At 41.4% G+C, this 26306-nt stretch overlaps 1 protein-coding gene across 5 annotated transcripts in view; it reads left to right on the forward strand.

Moving 5' to 3' along the window:
- Positions 1–26306, forward strand: part of NBEA (neurobeachin) — a 1052497-nt gene that overhangs the window by 495244 nt on the left and 530947 nt on the right. For all 5 annotated transcript variants that reach the window (XM_082246613.1, XM_082246612.1, XM_082246614.1 and 2 more), the window contains 2 exons: positions 3162–3330; positions 24593–25028. In XM_082246613.1, the coding sequence (XP_082102739.1) occupies positions 3162–3330; positions 24593–25028 (605 nt within the window). The remainder of the gene's footprint in view (positions 1–3161; positions 3331–24592; positions 25029–26306) is intronic.

Consider the following 26306-nt stretch of genomic DNA (forward strand, 5'->3'; position numbering starts at 1 on the left):
GTACAGTATTTCTATACTCTATATTCAGTATGTCCACTGACTTCCCATTTTTTTCTGAGCAAGGAGTAAATGTTTTGAATCTGATAGTAGATCTCCAGGTGGATTAAAACACTATTTTAGTCCACATATGTTTAGAAAATGTGTTTTTAAAATGAACCTGAATCGAATTTGGTAACGAGCATAAAGTGTAGGCACTTCCACATACCTTTTGGGGTCCTCACCATTACCCTCAAATTCTACTACTAATATTTGTTGGAAATCTCTCCAGAAATCAGAATTCTTTAGGCCATCAGGCTCTACACAGTTTTATCAATGTAACATGTTTTCAGGCATTGGGAGCTGTAGTACAGGGTGTTGACGTGAAACTATGAGCATAATATACATTACAGTCTGTCACAAGTATTAACACAGCAGGTTTTGTTTTATGGAATTCCCCCCAAAAAAGCATACTTGACCTGCCCATACTGCCAGTAGATTTATCCTTCTGTGTGAAAGGGTGACCGTTGTTCATTCTGCAGTAAAATTGTTCTTCAGTATTGTGGACAGGACAGTTTTAATGGCAATTAAAGCAGAACTAAAGTGAAACAATAAAAAAAATGAGCAGGCAGGTTTTACATTGCTGAAGAGACATGCAAAAGACGTGCAACTGTCACTTTTGCTGGAGATAAAGGCATGTGGGGGGAAAAAAAAGGAATTCATATACTTAATATACTCAATAGCAGGGGTGTTAAACTCAATTTAATCACGGGCCGCATCAGCATTATGATTGCCCTCAAAAGGGCCAGTTGTATCTGTAAGACTAGATGTCAAGAGCATCCCCTACCCTTACATAAGACATCAAGAGCCTCTCCACCATCAAAAGTTGAGCCCCCCACCGTCCCCTACATCACAGTGCACCTCCCTTACCTTGTGGTGCTGCTGGGAAGAAGCTGGAGGTATTGCTGGAAAGAAGAAAGTATAAGGTCTGGAGGAGGACTGGAGCTCTCCTGCAGCTACAGGAGAGGTGCGAGGGCCACATAAAATGGCCTGGAGGGCCGGATTCGGCCCGCGGGCCTTGTGTTTGACACCTGTGCTCAATAGTAATAAAGCGTACCTAACCCAAGAACAAAGACTCAGTACATTGCAGCTTACCAGTCCTTAGAGGTGCTGGCTGCATTCTTTTGGGGGGGTGGGTTAATGCTTTTTTTTTTTTTTTTTTTTTTTTTTACCTGCCATTCCTGGCACACTTTCAGCCCCAGGGTGACAACATTGTATGATAGATAGCATAGCTCACCTAAACACATTTCAAATATGTACTAAAATTTTAAGTTGGCTGGAGTTGGCCATATAGTGCAGGTTGTTCACCTTTTCCCTGTTCCATTTTTTTTTTCTACTCAATTATTATCGAACAAAGATAATCTTTTACATTTCAGGTAATATTACTCAGCAGGGTTAAAATGATTGGCAAATATTTGTATATCTTCCTATTGATGTGAATAAAAATCTATTTCAGTTATACATAATGTATAAGGATGTAGTTTGCCTAAACTTGAAGTTTAGTTGTTTTTTTTTTTATCAGCACAATGGAATATAAAGGGAACATAAATTGAACGAGAAGTGTCTCATGTCCTACAATGAAAAGTAGTTTGTGAATGGAGGAGGCAGACCTTTCATTCGTCAACAATGGCTTGCTTTAAAGCTTATTAGGAATGTATAAATAATTTAATATCTCTAGTCTGGGCCCAAATTAACTTTAAACTTTTTTGTGCTTTGGGCAGTCATTAGGTTGGATGCATTCATGAATCTTGTTGCTTTCTTCATCAAGTCTCTAGCTGGTTTAGTTATAATCAAGCAGCATCAAGCACAGTCTATGTTCTGTGAATAAAGCCATGCCTCATATACAGTATCTCATATTGCTGTATGGTCTTGGCCACCGTACTGCAGCTTAGTTTCAGGGTCTTTGGCAATCTTCTTATAGCCTAGGCCATCTTTATGTAGAGCAACAATTATTTTTTTCAGATCCTCAGAGAGTTCTTTGCCATGAGGTGCCATGTTAAACTTGAGCGATAACACCAAATTTAACACACCTGCTCCCCATTCACACTTAAGCCCTTGTAACACTACCGAGTCACATGACCCCCGGGGAGGATGGCTAATTGGGCCCAATTTAGACATTTTCACTTAGTGCCGGGTCACACTTGTGCGATGCGGGAAGGCTGCGAATTTGCAGCCTGTTCCCGCATCGCAAACGCACATCTGGCAGTTCACACTGCCATATGCGATACGCAGGGGATGTCAATTAAATGTTAATGACACCCCCAGTTTGATCGCATATCGCAGTGCGATCTGACAGTTCGCACAGGATCGGATTGCACAAGTGTGAACCACTGTGCGATCCGATCCTGATGCGGCTGAAAAAAGGGTCATGTGCGACTTTTGTGCGGGTGCAGTGCGAATTTAGCCATACAAAGTGTATGGCTGAATTCGCACTGCACATCCGATCGCATGTAATGAAGGAGCAGTGCGCTATGATATTACATGCGATCGCCGCACACGCTATAGTGTGAACCGGCACTTAGGGGTGTACTCACTTTTGTTGCCAGCGGATTAGACATTAATGGCTGTGTGTTGAGTTATTTTGAGGGGACAGCAAATTTATACTGTTATACAAGCTGTACACTCACTACTTTATATTGTAGCAAAGTGTCATTTCTTCAGTGTTGTCACATGAAAAGATATAATAAAATATTTACAAAAATGTGAACTCACTTCACAAATGTGTACTCACTTTTTGTGGGATACTGCATATCCCATGGAGTATTATTGACTGATATTTTATGATTGGTGTGTTGATATAAAGTCTCCTCTTTCTTTTGGTATCCTGCACCATCCTTTACAATAATGTCTCTTTTAAAGGGAACATGTTCTTTAGATATTAGGCTATCCTGATGCAAATTATGTTAACGTGCAAGCTAACACACCTTAAACTCATCTGGACTGCCCTGGTGTAATAGTGCTGGTACCACCTTCCTTTCCTACATGTTTTTACACTATAATGGCAATTTTTAAAGTATATAGAAAATGGACGTATGACTACCCTAACTGATTCTTATGTTTTCCTGCCTATGATTTTTGTAGATAAGAGTTTGTTGACAGTACTATTTTTTTTTTTTTTTTTTCAGGACGACAGCAAACAAGCCCAGTTTCTTGCGCTGGCCGTAGTTTACTTTATATCTGTATTAATGGTGTCTAAATACCGTGATATACTGGAACCTCAGCGAGAGACGGCGCGCTCTGCCAGCCAATCAGCTCGTAACATCAGGCAAGAAATTAACTCGCCAACGAGTACAGGTATGCTTTTTACCGTGGTTGCTTTTTTGATGATGTATGATTACCTAAGGTTTGTAAAGTAAATGCCAACTTCCAAATGCTACAAGTTCAACCGAGCACTACAGGTGACAGTAGGTAAAGAAAATATATAGTGCTAGAGAATGTTTTAACCTACTTCAATCCTCAAGAATTATTTCTACAAATGAAAGGTGTACAAATAGAAATTTTGCACATTTAAAGAGAGAAGCTGAAAAATAGGGTAACAAATATGCATAAAACCAAATGGTGATCTGTCTACTCACATGCCGTGAGTCAGAGCTCACTAAAGAGGTATACAGTTGATATAAAAGGTCTACACACCCCTGTTAAAATGTCAGGTTTCTGTGATGTCAAAAAAGGAGACAGAGATAAATAATTTCAGAATTTTTTCCACCTTTAATGTGACCCTATAAACTTGTACAATTCAATTGCACAATGATCTGAAATCTTTTATGTGAAGGGAAGTAAAAAAAACCCTAAAATTCTATGGTTGCATAAGTGTGCACACCCTTAAACTAATACTTTGTTGAAGCAGTTTTTGATTTTTTTACAGCACTCAGTCTTTTTGGGTATGAGTCGATCATAGTAATGGCGAACCTTGGCACTCCAGATGTTTTGGAACTACATTTCCCACGATGCTCATGCACTCTGTGGTGTAGTTGAGCATCATGTGAAATGTAGTTCCAAAACATCTGGGGTGCCAAGGTTCGCCATCACTGGTCTATCAGCATGGCACAGCTTTGTAATATTTGCCCACCCTTCTTTGCAAAAACACTCTAAATCTGTCAGATTGCAAGTGCATCGCCTGAGCACAGTCCTCTTCAGATCACCGCACAGATTTTCAATCGGATTCTGGTCTGGGCTCTGGCTGGTCTAGTCTAAAACTCTAATCATCTTCTGGTGAAGCCATTCCTTTGTTGATTTGGATGTATGCTTTGGGTCGTTGTCATGCTGAAAGGTGAAGTTCCTCTTCATGTGCAGCTTTCTAGCAGAAGCCTGAAGGTTTTGTGCCAATATTGACTGGTATTTGGAGCTGTTCATGAATCCCGCTACCTTGACTAAGGCTCCTGTTCCAGCTGAAGAAAAACAGCTCCAAAGCATGATGCTGCCACCACAGTGCTTCACTGTGGGTATGGTGTTATTTTGGTGATGTGCAGTGCTGTTTTTGTGCCAAACATTTCTTTTGGAATTATGGCCAAAAAGTTCAACCTTGGTTTAATCAGACTATAACACATTTTCTCACATGCTTTTGGGAGACTTCAGATGTTTTTTTGCAAAATTTAGCCAGGCTTGGATGTTTTTCTTCATAAGAAAAGGCTTCCATCCTGCCACTGTACCCCATAGCCCAGACATATGAAGAATACGGGAGATTGTTGTCACATGTACCACACAGCCAGTACTTGCCAGATATTCCTGCAGCTCCTTTAATGTTGCTGTAGGCCTCTTGGCAGCCTCCTGTTTTCTTCTTGTCTTTCATCTTGTCTTTTCATCACTTTTGAAGGGACGTCCAGTTCTTGGTAATGTCACTGTTGTGCCATATTTTCTCTACTTGAAGATGACTGTTTTCACTGTGTTTCATGGTATATCTAATGCCTTGGAAATTCTTTAGTATCCTTCTCCTGACTGATACCTTGTAACAAAGTGATCCCTCTAATGCTTTGGAAGCTCTCTGCGGACCATGGCTTTTGCTGTAGGAGTGTGACTAAGAAAATGTCAGGAAAGACCTACTAGAACAGCTGACTTTTATTTGGGATTAAGCAGAGGCACTTTAAATGATGGCAGGTGTGTACTGTCTCCTATTTAACATGAGTTTGAATCTGATTGCTTAATTCTGAGCATAGCTACTTCCCCAGTTATAAGAGGGTGTGCACACTTATGCTTTTTTATTTTTACTTTCCTCCACCTAAAAGATTTTCATTTTGTTGTTCAACTGAGTTGTTCAGTTTATAGGTATATTAAAGGTGGAAAAAGTTCTGAAATGATTTATCTTTGTCTCATTTGTTTACATCACAGAAACCTGACAATTTAACGGGACTTTTAATATCCACTGTAAATACCCTGTTTAAAGCCCAAGTCTATCTAAAACTAAAACCCCAAAAAATCATCACAAGGGACATAGCTTACACATGTCCCTTGTGTTGATTTTTCTTGTGGTAATAAAAATCTCCCTCTGTCCTATCCCTGCTGCTGTAATATTCCAGGGCAGTGGGAGCTAATACAGCTAAGGGGCTGTCGGAAGCTTCTCACCAAGAGAGCTTGCCTATGCCTGCCCTTTTCTATCAAAATCTGCCATACTACAGCTTCAATGAATGACACAGGATCTATGAATGGTTAAGGGGTGGATGTTTCATAACTCTGCCCCCTCAATTCAGAGATCCTATATCATTCATAGAAGCTATAATATGACTTTTATCAATGGCAGTTCTGGCAGGAAAGGGCGGACATAGTCAAGCCCTCTTAATGAGAGCTCCTGACAGCCCCTTAGCTGTATTAACCCCTGGTGGCTGGGGGCCTAAGACAAAAGAAGATGTCTACTCAAAAGAATAAGCACAAGAGACACAAGAATTTTGGTAAAAATAGGCTTTAAATGTGATGAAAAGTAAAAAGGACTGGATCCCACTCGAAAACTCATTTTCCCCCATGCCTCTACGAATGGCGCCATGGCTCTTAACTCAACATATTCCCCCCAAGCCTAAAAGAGCATCCCCTAATTAATCACTGCTTCAAAGACGCCTCTCGAAATCTACATCTCTCCTCTGTACCTAGTCCTCTTACACCAGTCAGATTAAACCTGGCCTTCCCCCCTGGTATGTTGATGCAATTCCTAAAGAATGCTTGGCAATACCCAGAAATTCTGGTGCATCGGTTCTTCCGTGATGGCGCATTTCTAGAACGAACTTTCCTAATACTTAATTCAATTGACACTGCACTTCCCTTCTAGACATACCTCCAGATCAGACATTTTCTCCGAAATGCAGACCGTAACTCATCCGTTTATCGTCAACTCACGCCCTTCAGACACCTTTGTACCTAATCCAACCCGCAGCAACATGTGATTTCCAATATATACAGCATATTTTTCTACAACACCCCCACCATGTCTAATAGAGCTATCATAACATGGGAAAAAGAATTACACAAAGAACTGCCTGAAGAACAATGGGAATGCATATCTACGATCGCACACAAAGGGTCTCTTAATGTTATCGATCTAGGAAAACAACTACAAGGTTCTAACCCATTGGTACTGCACACCAGTAGTTCTAAACAAGTATAACCCCAATAGCTCCAATCTATGTTGGAGATGCAACAAAGAACCAGGCACGATGCTACACATCTGGTGGTCCTGCCCCTTAATCCTACCGTTCTGGACACAGATACATGACTTGCTAGAACGGATATCCGCACTTCCCATGGAATACACTCCAGCACAGCTCCTTCTCCACCACTCTGACACATCAACACACCATTACAGGAAAACCTTAGTTCTCCCCCTACTCAATGCGGCCAAGATGTGCATTTCTCTCCACTGGAGATTGACTCAAGTCCCCACCATCCCTGAATGGCTCAAACAAGTAGATAAAATTGCAGAGATGGAGGAACTAATTTCATTAGCCCGAGATCTCCCGGGCAAGTTCTCCCATACCTGGGCCTGCTGGAATCGCTTTCGTAACATAGATAGATACAAATCATTGATAAGATCAGATCACCTATCCTAACTTTCTCTCGACCTTTTGAATTCTGTGTATACATCCATCACAATAAGTGTGTGTTAAAGCGCGACAGGGAACCTCTTACCCCTAAACAAGGGATGAGTGTGAGAGGACCCATGGCACTGTGCTATGTGTGACTAGGGAATTAGTACAACCTAAGGCTTGACTCTTGATTCCTCACTCCTGTTTACATTTTATTGTTAATGCAGTTTGAATGGGGGCGGAGACTGGGAGAGAAAACCCTCCCCCTTGTTTCACTCTAAATCCCACCTGCTGCTATCTTTCCTTTCCTTTCCTTATCCCCCTTCCCCCTTTATTTTTTGTCCCTTCCTCTTCATACGGTACGGCACATAATATTATTAACCACTTTACCACCGGAGGATTTTGCTGTCTTACGTCTGGGCCACTTTTTGTGATTCGGCACTGTGCGACTTTAACTGACAATTGCGTGGTCATGCAACGTCATACCCAAACTAAATTTACATCCTTTTTTTTTTCCACAAACAGAGCTTTCTTTTGGTGGTATTTGATCATCTCTGTGATTTTTATTTTTTGCGATATTAATAAAAAAAAGCGACAATTTTGAAAAAATAACAATATTTTTCTACTTTGGCAGTTAAAAAATATCCAATATATTCAATTTTTGTCATATATTTAGGCCAAAATGTATTTAGCTACATGTCTTTGACAAAAAAATTATCAATGAGCGTATTTTTTAACCACTTTAAGACCAGAAGATTTTACCCCATTCCTGACCAGGCCATATTTTGCGATTCGGCACTGCGTTACTTTAACGGACAATTGCGTGGTTGTGCGATGCTGTACCCAAATTAAATTGACGTCCTTTTTTTCCCACAAATAGAGCTTTCTTTTGGTGGTATTTGATCACCTGTGCGATTTTTACTTTTTGCGCTATAAACAAAAAAAAACGACTATTTTGAAAAAATAACAATATTTTTCACATTTTTTTATATGAAATCCCCCCCCCCCCAAAAAAAAAAATGTAAAAATCAAATCTTTTTAACATTTTAGGCCAATTTGTTTTCTGCTACATATTTTTGGTAAAAAAAAAATCGCATCTTTATTGTTTTTTTTTAACTAGTAATGGCGGCAATCTGGCAGCGATCTGCGATTTTTTTTTTTGCAGGAATGCGACATTGCGGCGGACAGATCGGACCATTGACTGACATTTTTGACACTTTTGGGGGTACCAGTGACATTACTACAGTAATCAGTGCTATACATATGCACTGTTACTGTAAAAATGACACTCACAGGGAGGGGGTTAGCTTTTATTGGTGATCAAGGGGTTAATGTATGCCTGGTGCTTACTAACGTGTGGGGGGAGGGGACTATGTGACACAGGCACAGATCGCAGGTACAGCTATGCTGAATCCTGCAATCTGACCCTGCCTGTCACTTAGGAGATCTGCCCGCTTTGTTTACACAAGCGGGCGGCACACATGCGGACGGATCTCCACACTCGATCCCCGACGATCAAGGAAGAAAAACAGCGGGAACACGCGCGCGCCGCCGAGAGAGGGGAATGTCTGGTGACGTAGGTCTACATCGCCAGACGATAACGAGCCACTGTGCCGCAGTAGCAGCACAGTGAGCAGTGGGCAAGTGGTTAAAAACCTTTGTCCCCTTAAACAGCTACCAATATCAGTACCATTTTCTGATGTATATAGGCCTCTTGGGGCCGCCTGTAAAATTATCAACATATACCATTTTTTAACACTTATGATACAACTTCCTATACATCCAAACAGCTATAACGATTCCTATGTGACGCATTCCAGTATCAGACAGAAGATGTGTTGTCACCGCCTGATTTAGTAATATTTGTGCATCTTAACCTACTTGAACTATAGACGGCACTGGGATTATCGCTCTTCTCAATATGCATGGTTTTGAATGTCTTTGTAAATGACAATGTGTTGTATTCTTATGTGTATCCTATATGACTTTAGTTGCTTGCTTGGATTATGATAGTCTGATGGCCAGAACCTCTAAGAACTATATTCAGACATCCTGGTCTTCAGATGGGTGAATGTATTCTGGTTATAATAATGTAACAGAAAAGCGTTATAGTGGTGGTTGGCTGGAGAATATGAGCTACTCTGAAAAGGATCAGTTATTGTATGTATGCAGATGTGTTTAATACAAATGAAGAATGGCATGTCCATTGATAGAGAAATAGCCCGTGTCTTACTATGTTATCTGCTAATAACTGACAGCGCTACAATTCAAGACATGATCCTGACAAGCAGGTATTTCCCTGGTGTATATTTCTTAAAAAGTGACATCATGGAGGCAGTTGTGTCTTCAAAGAAAGAAGAACTTATAACTTGCCACATCAATTGCTCAGTAATCATCCAAAGGCATTCTCCAAACTGCCTTTGTTTTTCTCCATCCTATTTGTTGGATGAATTGTTTTTACTCAAATTGGCTGAGTATTTTTGGGTTTCCTATTATAGATATGATAAAAAGATTTTTTTACACCCATCAAATTACTCTACAGTAGGGGAAGAACAAATAGCACTTCAAAATGGTATAGTTAATATCCAAGCACCTCTCAAAAGGTTAATGTATTCATTATAAAATATGAAATGTATTTTAAATACTGCCTGTGTAGATAAATAATTTGACTTGATGAACATTTTTCACAAATGAAATATGGCTGGTAAGGAATATTGCAGAAGTGTGCTGACAAGTATTATGCTGACAGGAAGGAGATAGCACATTGAACAGTGTGATGAGATTATGACTCTCCTGATGCTGCTCTTTTATTGTCCAATCACACACTGGAGGTGAGTAGGTAACTAAAGCTATCTATACGCTGTTAGAATTTTATTGGAAAATTCATAACACATTTCTATAAAATTCTAGAAAATGTTTCATCAGAAAAAAATTTTTTGCCATCATTGATTCAACTAAATTTGTTTGAACGGCACTAAAATTTTGGTCCAGACCTGCACCGTGAATGGAATCCCAGATGTGAAAAAACAGGTTTTCATTACAAGTTTTTTTTTTTCCTTTGATATTTTCCCATCTATACTGTCAGAAACTAAAGTCTTTTTGACCCCTCTAACTGTTTTGAAAATGAACATTTTGGACCATACCAGTGTACGACCAGCTCTATCGTTAACTGCAGTACAAACCTTAGGACTAAATGGACAGAAATATGAATTCATTGACAAGTACAACAGCTCACTAAGGGCTCTTTCACACGGGCTTTCCGTGTGAGAGCTCCGCTGCGGTCCTTTTTTTTTTTTTCACGGAGCGGATGACATTTCTGTCATCCGCTCCGCAGGTCCGCATATCATCCCATCCGTTTGCGGATGATATGCGGACCTAATGTAAGTCTATGGGGATTTTCCTTCCTTTCCGTTTTTTGAACGGAGGAAAAATAGGGTTCTGTTCCGTTCCAAAGAAGGAAATCGGATGTCAGCGGATGGTATTCCGCTGACATCCGCAATGCCATAGACTTACATTATGTCCGCAAATCATCCGCAAAAAAATAGGATGATTTGCGGACATACGGAAAGCCCGTGTGAAAGAGCCCTAAGGGACATTTCATGTGATTGTGCCCTCTCTGTTCAGTAGAGAGTCACTGAACTGATCCCTTGCTAAATCAGGGCTGGATGAGATGGAAGCCACTTTGATGGCATCCATGCTTGTTCATTTTTTGTCTGCATTTTGGATGTGGCGGAGCCATGATGGCTCTACAGCATAGGTGCTCAACCTGTGGTCCTCCAGCCGTTTCAGAACTACAAGTCCCATGAAGCATTGCAAGGCTGATAGTTACAAGCATGTCTCCTTAAGGCAGAGGCATGATGTGAATTGTAGTTTGTCAACAGCTAGAGGGCCACAGGTTGAGCATCATGCTGTACGGGCAGCTGGATGCAAATGACCTTGTGTCCATTTATATTAGTCCTTCTCTGATCCATCAAGTTTAGGCCAGGAAAAACAGAAATGGACACAGTCTGTTTCCATTACTTTTTTTAACAGGCTCAGAGGAAGAGGGGTGCACACAGACGCATGCCTGTTTTATATCTGCCTGCCCTTAGACTTGCATAGAGCCCATGTGAAAGGGGCCATATATGTGTTTCAACCTATTGTTTTCCTGGAGTTGAGTTTTAATTTTGTATAGAAGCCCTTTTTTGGAACTAGCTTTGTCTATACTCAGCATTTCTACGAGGATATCTATATTACTGCCTAATATACATAAGGTCAATCTGTGTTTGAAACAAAGATGACTATGTATTAAACATATTATGTCTAAATAAAGATGCATCTCAAAAAAATTAAATATCATCAAAAAGTTAATTTATTTCAGTAATTCAATTCAAAAAGTGAAACCCATATATTATATGGATACATTAGACACAGATATATTTCAAGCATTTCTTTATTTTTTTGTTGATGATTAAGGCTTACAGCTAGTGAAAACCTGAAATTTAGTATCTTAGAAAACTAGAATATTACATAGGACCTTTAAAAAAAGGATTTTTAATACAGAAATGTTGGCTTACTGAAAAGTATGATGAATAAATAAAGTGGTAATAGAAATGTCAATGAAATACATCTAGAATATTCAAATATTGCAACCAAGTGTATACAAGTGCATAATTGAGTAAACACATACAAATTGGTTCTAAAATTAAGTGGAATAAATTAAATAAAGAAAGGGGGTGCAAAATAAATGAATACAGCTCGGCCAAATATAGTAATCAGTGCAGGCGCACAATACAAACAAAATAAAAATTGTAAAATAGTGAAATCCCAAAAAATAGGAAATAAAAATTAAAAAATCAGTGTAGAGAAAAGTGAAGTCCTCCACCACAGCTGTATTAAATGTTCCTCCGCGAGGCATCCGTTAGTAAGACAAGCCCATACGCTTACCAGATACTAGTAGAGAGTGTGCCATTCAATCTTATCCTCAATAGGTCCAGGTATTAAACCACCACGATACAGACTGGCTGCAGATCCGCGCTAGATGACTGCAGCCTTCAAATGCTACTCAGGCAGTATGGGACACAAACGGCTTCCACCGCAGGGTCAGCATATATAAAAAGTAAAAGCTTCCATAGTGAAGTAGGTAAAAACGTTGTTTATTGGTACAAAGTAAAAAACTCACATTTAGATGAATATATCAGCGCTGTGAAAACAAAGAGAGCAGGCAAAATGCACTATCGCCCGTCTCCAGGTTCCACATGGTGACGTCAGCACACCAACCTTGACGCGTTTCGTCACAGCTGGCGTCTTTAGCCCCGGTAAGACTCTTCTGATGGTAAGACTCTTCTGATGTTCAGGAGTGGCTTGAGAGAAGGAATGCGACAGTTGTAGCCCATGTCCTGGATACGTGTGTGGTGGCTCTTGAAGCACTGACACCAGCCGTAGTCCTCTCCTTGTGAATCTCCCCTAAATTCTTGAATGACTTTTGCTTCACAGTCCTCTCAAGGCTGTGGTTATCCCTGTTGCTTGTGCACCTTTTTCTACCACACTTTTTCTTTCCACTCAACTTTCCATTAATATGCTTGGATACAGCACTCTGAACAGCCAGCTTCTTTAGTGATGACCTTTTGTGATTTACCTCCTTGTGTAGGGTGTCAATGACTGTCTTATGGACACCTGTCAAGTCAGCAGTCTTACCCATGATTGTGTAACCTACTGAACCAGACTGAGAGACCATTTAAAGGCTCAGGAAACCTTTACAGGTGTTTTGAGTTAATTAGCTGATTAGAGTGTGACACCAGGAGTCTACAATATTGAACTTTTTCACAATATTCTAATTTTCTGAAATACTGAATTTGGGGAATTCACTGGCTGTTAGCCATAATTCCCCCAAATTAAGTATCTCAGAAAATTAGAATATTGTGAAAAAGTTCAAGTACAAGTATCACCCTGTGTGTAATGAATCTATATAATATGAGTTTCTCTTTCAGTTGAAATACTAAAATTAACTTTTTGATGATATTCAAATTTTTTTTGAGATGCACCTGTATACTGTCTGCAATCACTAAATATACTTATGATTCTCATATTGTTAGCAATGCCTTATAATAAAGTACTGCAACTATTTTGCTATGTCCTTAGTGCAAGCATAAAGTAAGAAAGTAATAAAGTAGAACTATAGGTAAAAGGTTTTTTTTTTTTTTTTTCTTCGTTTTGGATAAAGCGAGAGGGGGTTATATCTCCTAACAGATTTTTTTTGCCATCTGTGTCCTATTGCGGAAATTTCTCTTCACTTCCTCTCCCATAGCCAGACAGGAAGTGAGTGGAAATCCCTACAAATTAAGGGAATTCCTTGGGGACCCCCAGTTGACCAAAACTAGTGTCCCCATTTCCCCACTATTATTTTTCTAGGGACAGCCCAAAATGTGTGATTTTCTTTTACTTTCACTTTCAATGATAATGGTAAACAAGACAAATACAGAGGGTGAATCTCCCTTTTTTTTTTTTTTTTTAGTTTTTATGCCTATTAGCACCAGCTCTATTGGTGAATACCAACATTTACCAGTTTTCCAGTCAAGCTTTGAATACACCCTTGTCAGATACCAATGGGCTTGAAATGGCGTATATTACCATTTATGTAATCTTCTCATTTTACCTGGTAAATAAAATGCTTTCTGAGGGTAAAAAGCAGGTTTTAAACAAATTCTGGAAACATTTGTCTTTCAAGCAATAGGGTTTGGCAGCTGCTTTAAACTGGTAACTTATTGGTCTGGACATTTTTATACCGCATTAAACCTTTTATATTGTGTTGGACAGTTTTATACTGTGCTTGAGAGTTTTCTGTTATTAAACAATGTGACCTTTTCACTCGCAGCTTAATCATTTCTTTCCCATTAAGCTCCTGGTACATTACACCAGAATATTGATGGGCAGTGTTTACTCTAATATGCAGCTGTATTTTTAATAGCTGGCATGACTGTGAGTACCTGGCTGTGTTTTAGGCCCCCTTAAAAATCATCAAAACGGTGCTAAGAGCACGCACCTTATGCTTGGAGGAGTGGATCCAAAGGTGTATTATAGCACATGGCTGAATGCAGGCATGTATGAGCTATTCTGTGTTATATTTACAGACTGCAATGTCTGTGTGTTCAGTCCCTAGTCATTTCTACTTTTCTACTTCCGTAACAGCAGAAAACCTGCCCTGTTGTTTCTTATAGTTCTTAGCTGTCTGGTCTCTGGCCAAATATGGTGTATTCTAAGGAGAACCATTGCTTTTTTATGGTTAAGATGCAGCACCAGGTTGTCTCAACATTATGGTTCAGTATGTGATTGCATAAAAGAAGAAAAAATCAGTTTCTCCTGGAAAATCCCCTTTTTATATACATTATTTTAATTTAGGAAAAGATTGCCATATTGCCAAGGTATCATATATTTTAGCCATGTCATCGTTATTTTCAGCACTCATTGGACAGCAAGGAGGCTTAGTGGTTAGCACTTATGCCTTGCTGCCCTTGTTACATAATTACATACCGGTAGTTAATTTGGTTGAAAAAAGACACACATCCATCTAGTTTAACATAGAAAAAAAAAAAAAAAAACACACACGCAAATAGAAAACCTACATATATCCAATCCTATACCCACATTTGTTCTTCCAGAGGAAGGACAAAACCCCCAATAAAGCATGATCCAGTTGGCTTTAGTTGGGGGGGGGGGGGGCGCAAGTGCCTTCCTGAACTCCCAACAGGCAGTCGGATATTTCCTGGATCAACTTTACCTATAAATATTAGTATCCAGTTATATTCTGTATATCTAGGAATAAATCCAGACTTTTTTTTTTTTTTCTTAAACAATCTACTGAGCTGGCCCACACACTGCATGCATAGAGGTTTGCATGTTGTCCATGTGCCTTTGTGGGTTTCCTCTGGGTACTCTGGTTTCTTCATACACTCCAAAGACATGCTGGTAGGTTAATTGGTGCCTGTACAAATTGGCCCTAGTATGTGTGTATGCATGTGCGATATGGCCCTTAGACCGTAAGCTCCTTGAGAGCATGGACTGACGTGAATGTACAATATGTAACACACTGCGTCAATTGTCAAAACTATATAAATATCTGTAATATATTGCGTGTAATTGCTGAAATGACAGGTTCTCTTAACCCAAGAATAAATATTTTATATATTGAAGTGTATAAATGTGTATTATTGTCTTTTTTGCAGCCTTTTTTCCTCTTTATTTTCACCTAGGTATTCTGGCAGTAACACACTTCCCTTCCCTGCATTGTAGCTGTGCAGGAGCAGTGTTGTCACCCTCAGGGCCTCCTCCCCTTTCCTATTCTTCGTAATATTTTGGGAGGTGTTTTATAGTTCTCATGATAAGTGGTAAGAATGCAAACTGTACAGTTAGCTAAAGCATGGCGCACCGGAAGTTAATAGCTCACAAAATTTCTGGCAGGATCAGCAGTTTTTGTTTTGTGTGTTTTTGTGCACTTACCAAACATATCCTTTCAATGGTGTATATATAACCGACCAAAAGGGAGCAAATAAGCAAAGTTCAACCATGACTATGTGAAATAATGATAGCTATAGTGAACTGATCCTCATGTCATATATTCTGACTCCTTGGAACAGGCTTGCCAAATTTTTCTTTGAGGTTCTCCTCTTGTGGCATGTAAGATCCTGTAGTCACTCTCCTGCCTTTCCTCTAAACACATGGCTGCTATCAGTGCAGCCCACAGAGGCCTCAATGAGAAGAGAACATGCTTCTGTCAGACCACAATTACACACCTCTGTGTAAATGGTGCTTGTGTCGGAGTATAAGCCATTTTCAGAAATCCGTGATGAGTAAATAGATCCAGCCTCTCCACAGATTGCAATTCTTCCAGAGGTTGAAAGGTTTGAAAAAGCTAACATGTCAGACGCTAGCATCTCCCCTGAGCCCCTCTGTCTTTTCAGTTTGTGTGCAAGCAGATCGTCCTGTAAAACTAATGCAGCACAAAGTGCCTCCACTCTCCATTTCCCTACCAACTCTCTGCGCTGCTGCTCCATTTTCATTCTCTGTCATCTGATGGTTTGGCCCTGTGGGGAGCAGCTTTCTGTGTGCATGAGATGCTTGTCAGGAGGTTTTACATCACGGGGGTATTTTTGTTTTACCTTCCAATGCAAGATTTTTCGTCATGCACAACTTTCACTGGTTCATCATATTATCCAGCATTCCTTTCCTTTATGCATTGCAGATGCCTGCCTTTAGAAGACGGGCTTTATTTCTGTCACATCCACTGTTTAAAGCAGGAAAAAAATGTAAAAGCTGTGTATTGGATTATTTTTTTCTTTTTAAATAAAGACTCTGACAATTGGAAGTATTCAATAAAGTTCAAAGGTTTGATTGCGAACCCGTAGTTAGGAGATTTTTCCCTCTTATATTACCACAACAAAAAGCCTCTACATAGTTACATAGTTAGTGAGGTTGAAAAAAGACATCAGTCCATCCAGTTCAACCTATGATGTGTGTGTGTGTGTGTGTGTCTACTGTTAACCGCACATTGCATACCCCTGTATGTTGTGGTCTTTAAGGTGCCCATCTAATAGTTGTTTGAAACTATCAATGCTCCCTGCTGATACAACTGTTTGCGGAAGAGAATTCCACATCCTTACTGCTCTTACAGTGAAGAACCCCCTGCGTATTTTAAGGTTAAACCGCCTTTCCTCCAGTTTTAGTGAGTGGCCACGTGTCTTATTGTATTTCCTTTCTCTGAATAGGTTTTTTCATATGCTAGGGTTGCCAGTACAATATTTGTACATTGATATCATATCCCCCCCTCAATCGTCTCTTCTCCAGAGAGAATAAGTTCAGTGCTTGCAGTCTTTCCTCATAGCTGATGTCCTCCATTCCCCTAATTATTTTTGTTGCCCTTCTCTGGACTTTCTCCAGTTCCAGCACATCCTTCATGAGGACCGGTGCCCAGAAATGGACAGCATACTCCAGATGTGGCCGGACCAGAGTCTTGTAGAGTGGAAGGATAATCTCTTTATTTCTGGAGTGAATCCCCTTTTTTATACATCCCAGTATTCTGTTGGCTTTGCTTGCAGCGGTTTGGCATTGCATGCCACTGCCAAGCCTGTTGTCTACCAGTACCCCAGGTCCTTTTCCATCCTAGACTCACCCAGAGGTCCCCCCCAGTGAGTAGCTTGCTTTCTGGTTTCTGGCACCCAGGTGCATTACTTTACATTTTTCAACATTAAACCTCATCTGCCATGTAGTTGCCCACCCCATAATTTTGTTCAGGTCCGCTTGTAAGGTTTCCACATCCTGCCCAGAAGCAGTGGTGTATTTTGGTTTTGTGCTGCCCTAGGCAAGACTAAAATTGGGCGCCCCCCCCCTCCCCCACCTATGTAACTTTGCCCCACTCCTTTTTTAATGGATGTGGCTCCCTCCAAAATTGAAGGACTACAGTCCCAGCATGAACCCCTGAGATCTCACGAGAGAGGGGGTGGGTGAGGGAGAGAAAGAGGGGGTGGGTGAGGGGGGGTTGAGAGAGAGAGGGGGGTGAGAGAGCAAGAAAGGGGGGATGAGATAGAGAGAGGGGGATGAGAGAGAGAGAGAACGCGAGAGGGGGGATGAGAGGGAGAGAGAGGGGTGAGAGAGAGGGGGAGGGTGAGAGAGAGAAGAGGTATGAGAGAGAGAGGAGGGGTGAGAGAGAGAGGGGGGAGTGAGAGAGAGAGAGAGGGGCGGTGAGAGAGAGGGGGGATGAGAGTGAGAGAGAGGGGGTTGAGAGAGAGGGGGGAATGAGAGAGGTGGCTCTAGCAACCAGTGGCCAATAGAGACTCAGGTGGAGGGTGGACAGTTTCTTTGCTGCCCCCCTGCAAAGTGCCGCCCTAGGCCTGGGCCTTGTTGGCCTAGGCCAAAATACAGCACTGCCCAGAAGATATTGGCATGCTTAGTTTAGTATCATCCGCAAATACTGAGATTTTGCTCGATATCCCCTCCTCTAGATCATTTATGAATAAATTAAACAGGATTGGCCCCAGGACAGAACCCTGGGGTACCCCGCTTTCCACACCCACCCAATCTGGGTACTCCCCATTAATCACCACCCTTTGCAACCTCCCCTGGAGCCAGTTCTCTATCCAGGTACTCACCTTATGGTCCATACCTACCTTCCTTTGTTTAAACAGTAGGCGTTTGTGGGGAACGGTGTCAAAGGCCTTTGCGAAGTCCAGGTACACCACATCCACAGGCTTACCTTTATCTAGGTGGCAGCTCACTTCATCATAGAAGGTTTGGCAAGAACGATTTTTCATGAATCCATGTTGATTACTACTAATAATACCATTTTCATTACTAAAGTCTTGTATGTGGTCCCTTAACATCCCCTCCAAAATCTTGCAGACTACTGATGTTAGGCTGACCGGCCTATAGTTAACCGGGATATATCTCGGCCCCTTTTTAAATATTGGTACCACGTTGGCTTTTTTCCAATCAAAGAATAATGGTCTGGCAATCACCTGGCTGAGCTCTTTAAGAACCCTCGGGTGCAAGCCATCCGGTCCCGGTGATTTATTTATGTTAAGTTTCTCTAGTTTAGTTCGAAGTCTATCTTCTGTTAGCCATGGCGGTATTTCCTGAGGTGTGTTGTTTAGTTTGGCCTTACAAGCTGGGTTAGTGTAGCCCCCCAATTCTTTTGTGAAGACTGAAGAGAAGAAATTATTTAACACTACCGCCTTTTCCCTGTCCTCTGTGGCCAAAACTCCCTTATCGTCCTTTATGGGGCCAATGTGTTCTGGCCTCGCTTTCTTACTCTTTATATACTTAAAAGAATTTCTTGGGGTTCTTTTTACTCTCTTCCGCTATATGTCTCTCGTGCTGTATTTTAGCCGCCCTGATTTCGCCTTTATATTTCTTATTACACTCTTTGTAATGCTTGAATGCTGCCAATGACCCCTCAGCCTTGTATTTTTTGAAGGCCTTTTCCTTAGCACTAATATGCATTTTTATGTTGGAGTTTAGCCACCCAGGGTTTAGTTTTGCTCTTTTAAATTTATTTCCCTTTGGAATGCACTGGTCAATCCCTTTGTTAAGTATGCTTTTGAAGCACTCCCATTTTTCCTCCGTGTTCTTTGTTCCCAGGGTTCTATCCCATTTGATATTTTCTAGCAGAGAGCGCAGTTTTGGGAAATTGGCTCTTTTGAAATTCAGTGTCCTTATATTGCCCTTGTGTTTCCTATTACTGTAATTAATTCTGAAACGAATTGACCTATGGTCACTGTTTCCTAAGTTGCCCCGTATTTCTATATCTGTGAGCAAGTCTGTATTGTTGGTAATCAGTAGGTCAAGAACTGCATTGTTTCTTGTCGGTGCATTCACCATCTGACCCATGAAATTGTCTTGCAAAACATTTAGGAACTGCCGAGCCTTGGCTGAATGCGCGGTTCCTTCTGCCCAGTCTATATCTGGATAATTAAAGTCCCCCATTATAATGACATTTCCCATCCTTGCTGCCAATCCTATTTGTAAAAGGAGGTCCGCCTCCCCCTCCTCCCTCTGGTTGGGGGGCCTATAGCATATGCCCAATATTACTTTCCCCACAGTGCCTTCCCTTTGAAGTTCTACCCATAGGGATTCTACCTCGTCCATAGCTCCATTATTAATATCATCCCTCATATTTACCTGTACACTGTTCTTAATATACAGACATACCTCTCCCCCTTTTTTACCTTCTCTGTCTCTGCGATAAAGGGAATACCCCTGAATGGTCGCCATCCAGTCATGAGAGCTGTCAAACCAAGTCTCTGTTATCCCCACAAAATCTAAGTCCTCCTCAAACATCAGCAGCTCCAGATCTCCCATCTTGTTGGCCAGGCTTCTGACATTGGTATACAAGCCTTGTAATCTTGACGGATTGCATATATCCTCATTTGATGTTTTTAGGCTGCTCTTGTGATTTTTCCCCATACCCCCCTGGGTTTAGGAGCTCCGAACACCCTACCGCTAATGTCCCCATTTCTGCCCTCTGGATCTTGCTTTCCACCGGCTAATTCTACATCTGTACCCTCCCCCCATCACCTAGTTTAAAAGCCCCTCTAACTTTTCGGCCATCTTCTCACCCAGTACGGCTGTACCCTCCCCATTTAGGTTCAATCCGTCCCTACCATAGAGCCGGTGGCCGACTGAGAAGTCGGCCCAGTTCTCCTTCTACTTCCGAGGTTTGTCCAGGCAGAGAGCTGGAGCTATAGATTGCATGTGTTTGTTAGTCCCAGGTTCACACTGGGGCAACTTGTCAGGTGACTTAGCTGCCTGTCAAGTCGTGCTCCATTAAGTGCAATGCAACCGTTTTAATTGGAGCAACTCAAGTCGCTCTGAGTTAGCGAAAGGTTCCTGCACTACTTTGGGGGCGACTTGCATTGACTTCTATTAGAGAAGTAGTTTGCAAGCCCTGCTGAAGTCTCGCTGCACAGGGCGGCTTCAGATTCGGGCGACTTTGAAGCTGCCCCAGTGTGAACCCAGCCTTAAAGAGGAACTGATCACTTGAAGCTGTGAAAGAAAATGCAATGATTGGGCAAAGGACTGCTCAATAGTATTGTCTGTGGTCTTCCTGTAGTCCGTGTTTATCCATTACGGTCTTACCGTGTGTGGAGGTGTTCATCTTGCTTTCTTCTGTCAAAACCTGTAGCAAGGAAAACAGCAGACGGCACTATGTCATCAACTAATCTCACTCCAAATCTCACAAGATTAAATGCCTGTACACATGATCATAAAATCGTACAAAAAAATACCACTTTCGAAGTGATCGTACAATAATCTAGTCATTAATGCACAGCTTTTCTCCGAAATTATCCGAGGGACACAAACAAAATTTTTTCTCGTATGATACCAGATTGTATAAGTTTACTTTAATCAGTACAGTTTTTGTTTGAAAATACAATACAAATACACTACAATGCATTACATTACTTCCGAATTTCTATTGTCATAAAATAATTTTCAAATTTTAGTAACCTTCATTTTCAATATGGAGACTAGCATACAAAAAAACCCCCAAAAAAGCAAATGAAAAATACAAACGGTCATTCATCCGTGTACCAGGCTTAAAGAGGTTGTAAACCCCATTCATGGAATTTAAACTAAGCACATATTATTATTATACAGGATTTATTTAGCGACAACAGTTTACGCAGCGCTTTACAAATTGTGGGTAGACAGTACAACTACAATACACTTTAATACAGTAGGAATCAGAGGGCCCTGCTCGTTAGAGCTTACATATACAGTGGGTACGGAAAGTATTCAGACCCCCTTAAATTTTTCACTCTTTGTTATATTGCAGCCATTTGCTAAAATCATTTAGGTTCATTCTTCTTCCTCATGAATGTACACATAGCACCCCATACTGACAGAAAAACACAGAATTGTTGACATTGTTGCAGATTTATTAAAAAAGAAAAACTGAAATATCACAGGTTCCTAAGTATTCAGACCCTTTGCTGTGACACTCATATATTTAACTCAGGTGCTTTCCATTTCTTCTGATCATCCTTGAGATGGTTCTACACCTTCATTTGAGTCCAGCTGTGTTTGATTATACTGATTGGACTTGATTAGGAAAGCCACACACCTGTCTATATAAGACCTTCCAGATCACAATGCATGTCAGAGCAAATGAGAATCATGAGGTCAAAGGAACTGCCTGAAGAGCTCAGAGACAGAATTGTGGCAAGGCACAGATCTGGCCAAGCTTACAAAAAGATTTCTGCTGCACTTAAGGTTCCTAAGAGCACAGTGGCCTCCATAATCCTCAAATGGAAGACGTTTGGGACGACCAGAACCCTTCCTAGAGCTGGCCGTCCGGCCAAACTGAGCTATCGGGGGAGAAGAGCCTTGGTGAGAGAGGTAAAGAAGAACCCAAATATCACTGTGGCTGAGCTCCAGAGATGCAGTCAGGAGATGGGAGAAAGTTGTAGAAAGTCAACCATCACTACAGCCCTCCGCCATTCGAGGCTTTATGGCAGAGTGGCCCGACGGAAGCCTCTCCTCAGTGTAAGACACATGAAAGCCTGCATAGAGTTTGCTAAAAAAACACCTGAAGGACTCCAAGATGGTGAGAAATAAGATTCTCTGGTCTGATGAGACCAAAATAGAACTTTTTGGCCTTAATTCTAAGCGGTATGTGTGGAGAAAACCAGGCACTGCTCATCACCTGTCCAATACAGTCCCAACAGTGAAGCATGGTGGTGGCAGCATCATGCTGTGGGGGTGTTTTTCAGCTGCAGGGACAGGACGACTGGTTGCAATCGAGGGAAAGATGAATGCGGCCAAGTACAGGGATATCCTGGACAAAAACCTTCTCCAGAGTGCTCTGGACCTCAGACTGGGCCGAAGGTTTACCTTCCAACAAGACAATGACCCTAAGCACACAGCTAAAATAACGAAGGAGTGGCTTCACAACAACTCCGTGACTGTTCTTGAATGGCCCAGCCAGAGCCCTGACTTAAACCCAATTGAGCATCTCTGGAGAGACCTAAAAATGGCTGTCCGCCAACGTTTACCATCCAACCTGACAGAACTGGAGAGGATCTGCAAGGAGGAATGGCAGAGGATCCCCAAATCCAGGTGTGAAAGACTTGTTGCATCTTTCCCAAAAAGACTACTGGCTGTATTAGATCAAAAGGGGGCTTCTACTAAATACTGAGCAAAGGGTTTGAATACTTAGGACCATGTGATATTTCAGTTTTTCTTTTTTAATAAATCTGCAACAATGTCAACAATTCTGTGTTTTTCTGTCAGTATGGGGTGCTATGTGTACATTCATAAGGAAGAAGAATGAACCTAAATGATTTTAGCAAATGGCTGCAATATAACAAAGAGTGAAAAATTTAAGGGGGTCTGAATACTTTCCGTACCCACTGTATCTGTAGTGTTTACTTATCTCTCTCCAAAGCTCTGAGTGTCGTTTCTCTCTGGTGCTTTGTTCCTCTATTATCAGCATAAGTCACTTCTGACAAGTTCTCCAACACATGAGCTCAAAACTTGTGTGGGAGAGGGAGCCTAGAGGGAGATAAGCAGGGAGCTTGTCATTTCAAAATACAGCTCTGCATGTTCTTTCGTTCCTCTGCCTATGTGGAGGGGGTTGTCCTTTTCCTCCAATCAGCTTTTCACACCGTGTAAGTCCAGTCTCCCCACCCCTATGTACTGCTGAAAGATGAAGAATTTTTTTTAACACGATCTGCACTTTTCAAAGGGTGTACGAAGTGGAAGACCGCAGATATGTTATTAAAACTTATGTAGGAGGATTTGTTTCATCTTTGTGTATCATCTGAAGCTGTTCTCTTCACTGGGTATATGTGAGGGTTTACAACCACTGTACCAGTCTTAAGCAGCAGTGCCTTCATTCTCACACTGCAGATATACAGCAATGAGACTGTAGGCACACTTAAATACCAGGAAGCACACTGCTGTTTTATGTATGATTCAAGACAAAAGTTATAATATTCAGTCTATGGCTTTATCACAATTGTAAATGTCACCTGTAACATAGTAAGTCTTCATTTGTGAGTGTGGCTATACGTTAAATCTGGTATTGTGGCAGCTCTAAAATATAGAGGTTCTCTTTGTGCCTCTGTTTTTCACTTCATTGGGAATGTTAGTTAATGCAAGTGGCAGGAAGACCAGAATTCCTGCGGTGCTAGGGAGCCTTATTTACGAATATGAATATACAGTTTTAAATTAGCATAAACATGTAGTCTTACCTATTAAGGATTTGCCCCCTTGTTTAGCTTAATTTATTCTGTATGAGAATAACTTTAGCTGATCTCTTATCTCTAACTTCCTGAACTTAGTCTGCCAATTGCCTGACCTCATGATAAAAACACATACTGTTATGTGCATAACTGTATCACATAACACAGCCTTGTTGTTAAGAGGAATTTAAAGGGATACGGGACTCATTGTTTCATGCTGTTATGGTTACTTTGGAGCTGGAAAGCAGCACATGTTATTACTATGCATTCAAGCAGCTGCCAGGGTAGCAACTATCATTTCTTGGGAGGCATCTCACTGTCCGACTCTCAGTCCTCCTCAGGGAAAATAAGTAGAGCTAAAATAAAGGAGTAGATAAAAATCTTTATTGGTAATCCTGCATTTTTAACACTTGTAGACTACCCCCCTCGTACCTTAACTTACCCTCTTCCTCACCTCCCTCTCCCCCCTTCCTCACCTCTCTCTCCCCCCCTTCCTCCCCCTCCCCCTTTCAATCTGGTTTCATCTTCCTGGCAAAATAAAATAATAATTCTGAATGCTTGATATGGGCAACATATCCGGTTGGTGCTTGTTTTCTTCACTGCACTTTTAATCAGTCTGATTCATGACTGTAAGGCAACCTTAATAACCACAAAGCTAGTATTTTGTGTTATAGTATTAGAATGTTCTTTGTTATTTAGTGAAACGAAGTCTTGTTGTATGCAAACCATAAATATGCTAGTACTTGAGCAAAAGTGTTGAAAAAATGAATCTACATCTCAGCTTTCTGTGAGAGGAGCCAACGGCCACTTAATATGTTATCTCTTCTGTTTTAGATACACCAGCTCTGTTTCCAGATATGAAGGAAAAAGAAACACCAACCCCCACTGAAGAACTCCATTTAGAAAGCTCTATTCCTCACACAGACTCTGGCATTGGAGATGAACATATAAGCAGCATCCTAAATGGGACTGATCTTGACAGTAGTATGAGCCCAGACGTCATGGGTGAATTATTGTCTACATTGTCATCTGATGTAAAGAAGTCACAGGAAAGCCTGACAGACAGCCCAAGTGAAATGCTAAAACCAGCTCCCTCCATATCTAGCATTAGCCAAAGCAAAGGCATTAATGTCAAAGAGATCCTAAAGAGTTTGGTCGCTGCTCCCTTTGAGATGGCAGAGGCAGGACCGGACCCAGTACCCTATCCAGATCCTGCTTTAAAGAGAGAAGCCCAAGTTATTCTTCCCATGCAGTTTCATTCCTTTGACAGGTATGTTGTTACATTGTGGTTTGCAGTTATCCATGTCCTTTTGCTTTTCTTATTAAAGCCCTGTTGTAGTTTCTCATATACTATGCAAATGAGCTCAGGTTGGATCCAAAAGTAACTGTCGTTTGTCTTTTTGCTAATGCTACACATGTCCTCTTGTAGAATGACACCATATATTATTTTGTGGTTGCAGGGCCAGTTTACATCAGAACGTGGTGTAGGAAACCTGTATTCCTTGTGGTTTCCCACACTGTGTTCAAAACGCACTGCACTTGCGATCTGAAGCAGGTGTCAGGTGTATTCTCCCGGTAGCGGGAAAGCCCTTCCTGCCAGGAGAACATTTGCTACACTAATGCATTCAGTTTTTTTTTTGCCTAGTCAGGAGTAAGTACCTAGTTCCTTGGTGGGATCTCTGGTCCTAGCATTTTTTCCTTTTTAAATACATTTTTTTCCTCTTTTATTATTTTCTGTTCTTGTGAGAACTACAATCAACAGCTGGACTGAGCGACAGACTGGATATTCTAGATCCTTACGGTCTCCCCAGTCTGGCCAGCGCAGGCCTTAGCTATGCGCTAGGTTGGTCGCGACATAGCCCCACTGGACGGGGGCTGGCCTGTGAGTTAAAGATCTCGTGACTGAGAATCCGTGCTATTTGCGGCTGGGCCCCCATAAAAATTTAGGCTGCAGCCTGCTGAGCCATATTTTTCAGGTTGCCACCTCCCTTGAACTAGATGGCACTGCTTCATTTTTAGTGACAGTCTTGCCGCCATTATTGTGTAAGGAGGGAGTACCCTACCTGCGCGTCCGCATCATGGCGGGTGGCCCACCTTTAAGGGGGGCTATGTACTATTATGTCCTCTATGGTGAGCTCTTAAGGTGACCCCCTTGCCCTTGGCAGGGTCTCATAGGTGGTCCATTTGTGGACCCTTGGCCGGCGTCCCCTGGTGGGATCGCAGTTGGCGGTCTCCCCTGATTGTTATATTTTGGGTGTGAGCTTAGTATGTAACTATCCTACTGGGTTTGAGTCCACGCACTTTGAGTGCTCTGTTAGTGAGAATGATTCCTCTTCTACTGCAGCCACACATGAAACGGCGCTGGTGGATGTACTGATTGTATCTGTGCGGGAGACTTAAAAAAATGGAGGCGCCGGTCCCCTTTGGTATCCGCAGCTCCCCGAAAGCGGAAAAAGTATTCCCTTTTCCCACCTATTTTGACAAAATTGTCACGAGTCAGTGACCTAAACACAATAGGTCGGTGCCTAAGCGTTTTGCTAGACAGTAT

This window comes from Pelophylax lessonae, assembly GCF_965119305.1.
Source record: "Pelophylax lessonae genome assembly, chromosome: 2".
Classification (NCBI taxonomy): Eukaryota; Metazoa; Chordata; class Amphibia; order Anura; family Ranidae; genus Pelophylax; species Pelophylax lessonae.